The sequence below is a fragment of the Oncorhynchus gorbuscha genome, linkage group LG09 (genome assembly GCF_021184085.1).
Source record: "Oncorhynchus gorbuscha isolate QuinsamMale2020 ecotype Even-year linkage group LG09, OgorEven_v1.0, whole genome shotgun sequence".
Classification (NCBI taxonomy): Eukaryota; Metazoa; Chordata; class Actinopteri; order Salmoniformes; family Salmonidae; genus Oncorhynchus; species Oncorhynchus gorbuscha.
In genome coordinates, this window is record NC_060181.1 from 54,501,218 (window position 1) to 54,510,064 (window position 8,847).

The 8,847-nt window shown below is 42.1% G+C and overlaps 1 protein-coding gene across 1 annotated transcript in view; it reads right to left on the reverse strand.

Moving 5' to 3' along the window:
- Nucleotides 1–8,570, reverse strand: part of LOC124044403 (inactive dipeptidyl peptidase 10-like) — a 171,245-nt gene extending 162,675 nt beyond the window's left edge. The window contains exon 1 of the mRNA XM_046364052.1: nucleotides 8,437–8,570. Within this exon, the coding sequence (XP_046220008.1) occupies nucleotides 8,437–8,570 (134 nt within the window). The remainder of the gene's footprint in view (nucleotides 1–8,436) is intronic.
- Nucleotides 8,571–8,847: the final 277 nt, after the last annotated feature.

The following is an 8,847-nucleotide window of genomic DNA, read 5'->3' on the forward strand; positions in this document are numbered from 1 at the left end:
TACTCTGGGCACCTCTGGGCACCTTTCATCCAAGCTACTCAATACTGCCCCTGCAGCCATAAGAAGTTTTAAGATACCCAAATGAGCTCTAACCTTTATTGTGATTAGGAACTGTTATAACACGTTCATTAAATGCTGATAGATGTGTAATGAATGTGCTATGGATAGTCAAAGTAAGTACACCATATAGACCTCGGGCGCACAGCGACAGGCAACCACAAGGACTGTAATCAATCGTCTCGTTTCACAACCTCCTATTCAGTTCAGTTAGATACAGTCTAACATTTATATTCAACTAATGCAATTTGAAGTATGCTCAGTGATTAGCTAAAGCCGTCTCTTACAAAATGGAAAAACCTAGCAGCATTGCAGTTAACACAAACCAGTGTGCCTGGCACCTACTACCATACCCGTTTAGTCACTTCAACATTTTGTCTTTCTAATTCAACCTCTGAACTAGGGACATACATCCATGTCTCAATGGTCTCAAGGCTTAACAATCCTTATTTAACATGTCTCCTCCCCTTCATTTCCACTGAATGAAGTGGATTTAACAAGTGACATCAATAAGGGATCATAGCTTTCACATGGATTCACCTGGTCAGTCAATGTCGTGGAAAGAGTAAGTGTTCTTACTGTTTTGTAAATAACTGTTCATAATGACTGTTCTTTTTCCTGTCAAGTAAGTCTCCTACATACTGTCAAAACCAAGTCGAGAATGGATGGATGGACACTTAAGAAAACGGATATTTCAACAGTTCTCTCATCCAACTGTCTGAGGATTTTTAAGGTTTTGACTCTATATGGAAGCTAACCTTCAAAAGAATTTCATCCCATTCATTATTCACCTCAGAGGTCTAAACTCTTCACTGAAAAGAGTTGAGAATCTGTTTCAAAAACACAAGAGAATTTGTCTGTTGTGCGAATGAACTATTCCCCAACCCCTACAAAGGGCAGCTGAGAGAACATTAATTCTAGCAGAGCGACTTTGTCATATAATTGCCATTACCAAGCAATCACGACCAAGTAACAAGCATAATGGCTATGTGATACATAATACTGTAATGAGATCATTTTGATTATTAGTGGACTCCTCATTGGGGCAACACTTGAGGCCTCTGGCAATAATGTCCCTTCAATTACATGGTGATGTACTACATGTAGCTGCTTCAACGATCTGAACACTCAGGCAGGTATAATGAACATGACATGATGGATAAAGATGCTGGTGGAATTGACAGTTCACTGACCTCTTGGGATGATTTTCCTACCCTCCCTGATGGGATTGCGTTATATGGGCCCAAGGAACAGATAACAGGCAGGCTAGGCCAGCATTAGTCTAAACTCTCCTCGGGGAGCAGTTCATGTATTTTATTTATTCCAGAACTAGCACACCTGATTCAACCTGATAACTAATCATCAAGCTCTTGTTGAATCAGGTGTGCTAGTTCAGTGTTACAACCAAAAATTGTCTGCAGGGGAAAATAGGTTTTTAGAAACACTAGGCTACACAGTCTGAGAATCTCTTTCAAACGATGTGGAAGATTCTTTGCTCAACTCGTGTTTTCTCTTCTGAAATCCATGAATTGTTCCTCAACATTTTTCAGGCAAATATTACAAAAATAACACGTTGATTTCCTGATGTTTGGAGGAAAAGAGAAACATCTGTGTAGTAGAAATCCTTGACCAAGAGACACACACATTTCCATCAGAGGAGACTAGTGGGGAGGAGCTATAGGAGGATGGGCACATTGTAATGGCTGGAATTAAATAAATGTTACCAAATCCTTTTTAGAAAACGCATGGAAACAACGTGTTCGACTCCGTTCTATTGATTCCAGTCATTACAACGGGCCTGTCCTTCTATAGCTACTCCCACCAGCCTCCTCTGATTTACATAGATATGTGCAGTTCACCCAGTCCTACCTTTGATATTTAACGCGGAGATTCACAAAAGGTTAAACAGTTCCACTAGTCAACCGAGCCGCATTTGTCATGGTCTTTTTCAAAAAGGAGATGAGCATCAAGCAATGTAATAAAAAACTAGTAGTACATATACTCTGCCGTTCTATCGCACGTGAGATGATGTGCAATGAGAGCAGAGGGAATTTTAAAAAAAGTAATGTCTTTGTTGTTGTAATATCGCAAATGGTCATAGCAGTTTCTTTTTTTCCCCCCCAATTTGATTTTGATAAGGTTATAGATGGAGCAGCTAGATGGGGCATCAGCCTGGGAAAATATGCCTTTGCGTACCGAAGCCAAGGATTCAATTATGGTGGGCAAATGACAGCCATATGCAAGTCTAAAACAAATATGCCCGAAAGAGTACAGACGAGTTCAGAATAATACCCCACCCCTCATAGAAATGGCATATTAAGGTTACTAGCCTCTGTGGTTCTCCCATGGGGGAAAATAGGTCAAGTGCATACGGTTCTCAGCAAATACTTGAGAACATTGAAAGCAGCTAGCTGTAGCTATCTGCTGTAGTGTTGCAGCCTGGAGTGTCATTTGAATTGAGCATGTTGAGTTGAATCTACTCCCTTTCCATAGGAAGGTGCAGAGGACTAAACTGAATACAACTGCTTTCCATTGAAGAAAGACTAAAGTGAATAAAAACCACAACAGAAGGAAGGGCATTGAGGGGCCTCCTAAGTGATCCATCGCAGTGCTGGAGGCGTCACTACAGACCCGGGTTCGATCCCGGGCTGTACCACAACCGGCCAACATCGGGAGTCCCGTAGGGCAACGCACATTTGGCCAAGCGTTGTCCGGATTGGGGTAGGGTTTGGCCGGGGGGCTATACTTTGGTCATCGAGCTCTAGCGACTCCTTGTGGCAGGCCAGGCACCTACAGTTTGACCTCGGTCGTCAGGTGAACGGTGTTTTCTAGAACACATTGGTGTGGCTAGCTTTGTGTAAGGCGGGTGGGTGGTAAGAAGCACGGTTTGGTGTGTCATGTTTCAACCTTTGCCTCCTGAGCCTGTTGGAGTTGCAGCGATGAGACAAAATAATTGGGGTAAAATGCCAATAAATTGAAGGAAGGCATTGACAAAATGGTGTCATACAAGCAATAGTTGATGTTAAACCACAGTAAGATTGAGCACTTTGTTCTGGATCTTTGAGGAAATTGGGGAAATTGAGGCTTTGCATCAGAGTCAATTAAATATTTTAAGATGTCACAATAGCTGTATGTTTCTTCCTACAGCAAAAAAAAAACGGTTAAACTTTCTACCGAGTAGAACTAACAAACGTGAGAATGTTTCTTCCTCGTCGCCAGTTTTGTTGTATAGCACACTGTATTACTTATTCAACAAATATAAGGGCAGGTCTGAAACGTGAGAAGAAACTAATGTATGCATTATTTAATGCGTTTCACAGGACAAAACATTTCATGCACTCCAATGTACGGAAGCTGGGGGACGTTACAGGTGCCCTAAAGGGACAAACTTGAATATCAATACACAAACAAATAGATTTAGATTTAGGTCGTTTTTTGTATGTTTAACTAACTGGCTAGCTAGATGGATATCATTTACATCTAGTTAGCTGGTAATTATCAAGTTAAATGTTTGCTAAATCAGTTGTATCAGCATTGCCATTGTTTGGCTGGAAAGCCATTATTTTGGCTGGAAACAGGGCTTGTTTTTTAGCTGTAGTACAGCTGTAGCAGTCAACAGGTTATAACAAGCTATAGGAGATTAATGAATTCATGTTTTAACAAATTTATTTTCTGGAATTTGTCTTTCAGCTTAAGAAGGACCTGCTCTCCTCCACCATTACAAGGAGATGAAAGACAGTGAACAAGCAGCACTTCGGGTATTTTGTCTTTGTTCTAATGAGCTTATTGCCTAAACTTGGTGGTCAGTGAATGTTATTGCTAGTTTGAAAAGTTTTAATGTCTTGTCGATTTGTGTCTGCTTTCCTCTTTTTCAGCTTCAATTGTCTGGACCCTGGTGTTGTGGCTAAGGCCCTTTCACTCAGATGGAACCAGATTTCAGCTGCTTTGCAATGCTGACATCCTTCCTCCCAAGAGATGTGCAAGCATCCCCTGGACTTGACACAACCCGGAAAACATATATTTTTGAAACATAAGGACTTTTTCAAATCAAAAGGGCACTAACATTACATGTCCTGCTCCAAAGGGCAGGATGGAAATAGGCTCTCAGGGTAGATTCCTATGTTCATAACATGACATCAACCAAAGTCACTCAAAAGATCTCATGATATAGGCCTAGGTCTAGATAGTGGTTTACCTTTATGTGTTTTAAGTTTTTCCTGCTTGTAGGCTAGCACTTGAAATATTTTTATGTTTAAATACCTCACTGCTTTTGCACATGGCCAGTCACATGGGTTCACATGTTCATTCTTAAAGATATGGGTGGTTCTAAGGCTTAAAAGGGTATGAACGATACTAAATGGACATGTAGCTGTTCAATGTGTAAGGTTATCTTTATTATAAAACAATAGGCAATTTAATACTGTTAATGTTTTGACTAATGGGGGAACTTAGTGAGATAATGTTCAGAGAATCCATTTTCTGTAATTTGGTGAAAGTTTTTAAAAAATCTAAAATACACGTTTATGTGTATGATATATCATTTTGAAGCTCTGTCTGTACTTTTATACAATGTAAAAATAATTTTAAAAAAGCTAATTACTTAAATTAGATTTAAGCTCCATAGAGAAATCTCATCACATAACACATTTTCAGAGTGGCCCTCCAGACCTCATTGAAGACCGATTGTGATACCCCGGGGGAAAATTACTTTGACACCCCTGGCATAGGCTATATAAAAGTGAGTTTCTGAAACACGGAGTTGCTACTTGCTGATGTGAAGAAGAAACTGAATGAGAGTACAGGGAGTAAAAACCAACAGGCAAATTGTATGTAGCCTATAGGCCTCATTTCGCAACAAAGCATCCTTCACTCATGCTGCCAAACATACCCTCGTAAAACTGACTATCCTACCGATCCTTGACTTCGGCGATATCATTTACAAAATAGCCTCCAACACTGTACTCAGCAAATTGGATGCAGTCTATCACAGTGCCATCCATTTTGCCACCAAAGCCCCATATACTACCCACCACTGCAACCTGTATGCTCTCGTTGGCGAGCCCTCGCTTCATATTCGTCGCCAAACCCACTGGCTCCAGGTCATCTACAAGTCTTTGCTAGGTAAAGCACCGCCTTATCTCAGCTCACTGGTCACCATAGCAGCACCCACCTGTAGCACGCGCTCCAGCAGGTATATTTCACTGGTCACCACCAAAGCCAATTCCTCCTTTGGCCGCCTTTCCTTCCAGTTCTCTGCTGTCAATGACTGGAACAAATTGCAAAAAGAGAGAGGAACTATGACGTGGGAAATTGAGAAATACTTGTCAAGATGGCGTTGGAGTGGAGGCACTGGTTAGAAGGGGCGGAACAGCCATTTTTTTGTTTGGACGGACCATAAGAATCTGGAATATCAGCAGTATCCTCCTGATGATCCTCAGTCCCTTGAGTGTATGACTGAAGTCTTAGATCCACTCTGTTTCGTCTCAGTTGTGATCCATGCTCCGTTTGGGTCTCATAGGATCACGGTGCAACTTCTATCTGCACACACCCTTGCTGCATCCAGGTTCCTGTAGTGACGTCTCAGAGTCATATATGATCTCCAGGTTTCAGTTCAGGTAAGTGTCTTGCACTTTTGTTGTGTCACCGTTTTTGTTTTCCTTTCTGTTTTTGCTTCGCGAGTTTGACTTTGTGAGCACCTCAGTGTTAGCAAGTCCTTATGGATGAATAGGTTGGTTCTGATGCGACGTCCCATCAACATTTGTGCAGGTGAAAGTACGTTCTGCAGCTGTGCGCTGCGGTAGATCAGATTTTTTAGGAAATCCTCCTTTCCATCGTGTGCCTTTTTCATCGGACGTTTGACTTTTTTGAATGAACTCTCTGCTAAGCTGTTGTACCTTGGGTAGTTGGGGCTGGAGGTGTTGTGTCGGAATCCACAGTCGATAGCGAACGATCGGAATTCAGAACTTGAGAACTGCGGGCCATTGTCCGAGTACAGTTCAGACGCAACCCCATTTCTTGCAAACATTGATTTCAGGTAGGTGGTTACAACTTTGCTGGAGGTAGTTGGCAGTGATGCTACTTCAGGGTAGTTTGAGTAGTAGTTGGGAACAACAATCTGACTTGCCTTTGCAGTCAAAAAGGTCAACTCCAACTTTGTAGTAGGGTCTGTTGGCTACTCGATTAGGCATTAGCGGCTCTGCTTGCTGCTTTGGCCTGTGGGTCAAACATAGTTTACATGAAGCAGTGGTCTGGCTGATTTCCTGGTTTATTCTTGTCCGGTACATTACTTCTCATGCTCGTTGTTTGCATTTTTCCTCACCCAAGTGGTGTGTATTTTCTGTAGCATTTCTTTGCATAATGTAATGGAAATGACAATCTTGTTGCCTTTGAACACTGTGTCATCCACAATGGTGAACTCTGCTCTGCACATCCAGTAATCCTTTATTCTCCTTGGACAGTTGTTTTCTATTCGGGCCATCCTATCAGAGTTGTTTCTTTCAACCCTATCAATGTTTGGTCAGCTGCGGGCTCTCTTTTGATCTGCTCCATTCTCTCAGAAGACACAGGGAGTGATGCTACAATCATGTTGACATAGGCCTGAATCTCAGTGTTTTTCTGTGTGTCGAAGCTCTCTTTCTTGTCGACTGCTCGAGAAAGAGTGTCGACGGCGAACATGAACTTTCCCGGGATATAGATCATCTTCACATCATACTTTTGCAGTCTGATCAACATTCTCTGGATTATCATTGGACAATCATTCAGTGACTTAGACATGATTGACACCAATGGTTTGTGGTCGGTTTCTACTTCAAAGTCTTGTCCATAGACGTATTGGTGAAACCTTTCGCACGTGTATGTGCTCACCAGTAGTTCTTTCTCTATTTGTGCATACCTTGTCTTTGCGCCCGTCTAGGCTTTGGAAGCATAAACGACGTGTTGCCATGTGTCGTCATGCTGTTGCAGAAGAACTCCTCCCAGAACAAACTGTGATGCATCTGCAGAATCCTTGTGCTTTTCTCTGGATCATAGAACCTGAGCACTGGCTCTTCTGTGATTGCGAGGGTAGTAAGTTTTAAGTTCCTCGGCGTATACATCACAGACAAACTGAATTGGTCCACCCACACAGACAGCATCGTGAAGAAGGCGCAGCAGCGCCTCTTCAACCTCAGAAGGCTGAAGAAATTTGGCTTGTCACCAAAAGCTCTCACAAACTTCTACAGATACACAATCGAGAGCATCTTGTCGGGCTGTATCACCGCCTGGTACCGCAACTGCTCCGCCCACATCCGTAAGGCTCTCCAGAGGTTAGTGAGGTCTGCACAACGCATCACCGGGGGCAAACTACCTGCCCTCCAGGACACCTACACCACCCGATGTCACAGGAAGGCCATAAAGATAATCAAGGACAACAACCACCAGAACCACTGCCTGTTCACCCCGCTATCATCCAGAAGGCGAGGTCAGTACAGGTGCATCAAAGCTGGGACCAAGAGACTGAAAAACAGCTTCTATCTCAAGGCCATCAGACTGTTAAACAGCCATCACTAACATTGAGTGGCTGGTGCCAACACACTGACTCAACTCCAGCCACTTTAATAATGGGAATTGATGTCAAATATATCACTAACCACTTTAAACAATGCTACCTAATATAATGTTTACATACCCTACATTATTTATCATATGTATACGTATATACTGTACTCTATATCATCATACTGCATCTTTATGTAATACATGTATCACTAGCCACTTTGAACTATGCCACTTTGTTTACATACTCATCTCATATGTATATACTGTACTCGATACCATCTACTGCATCTTGCCTATGCCGCTCTGTACCATCACTCGTTCATAAATCTTTATGTACATATTCTTTATCCCTTTAAACTTGTGTGTATAAAGGTGGTAGTTTTGGAATTGTTAGCTAGATTACTCGTTGGTTATTACTGCATTGTCGGAACTAAAAGCACAAGCATTTCGCTACACTCGCATTAACATCTGCTAACCATGTGTATATGACAAATAAAATTTGATTTGATTGTCGTCTATAGGTTTTTGAAGCAGTTTTCCTGTTCATGGGACCATTCCCATTCGCTTTATTGTTCCAGAAGACATCGGAGTGGAGCGGACTGTGCTGGCAGTTGAGGTATGAATTTTGCAAGGTAGGTGAACATGCCCATGAAGCGTCTCACGTCGTCCTTGTTCTTCGGGCGCTCCATGTTGTTGATGGCTGATGTTTTCCTCAGATCTGGTTTGACTCCATTCTCTGAAAGTATGTCTTCCATGAAGGTAAGTGTTTTCACACCAAAACTCGCATTTGCCCTTGTTTAGTTTTAGGTTGACTTTCCGTGTCAGGTCCAGCACTTGTCTCACTCTGGCGCCGTGTTCTTTTTTGTGGACCTCCAGACGATGATGTCATCCATCATGGTCTCCACTCCTGGAATGTGCTCAAAGATCATGTGGATTGTCTTGTCGTAGACAGACCTCTGGCGCTGGGAGAATCCCATATGGTAGATCTCTTGGGTCTAGACATATCTTGAGATCACAGTTCTTTTTCACCACAATAACCAGTGAGCTTACACAGTCTTCAGGTTCATCTATTTTTGTGATGACGTCCATCTTTACCATGCATCAGAGTTCCTCTTTGAGCTTTTTCCTCAGTGCAAATGGAACTTTACTGCATGCATGCACAACTGAATCCTACAGACGAAGAACCATATATGTGACTTAAAAAAAAGAGATATACATGAAAAATCATTATTGGACACCCTTTTTCTATAGTGA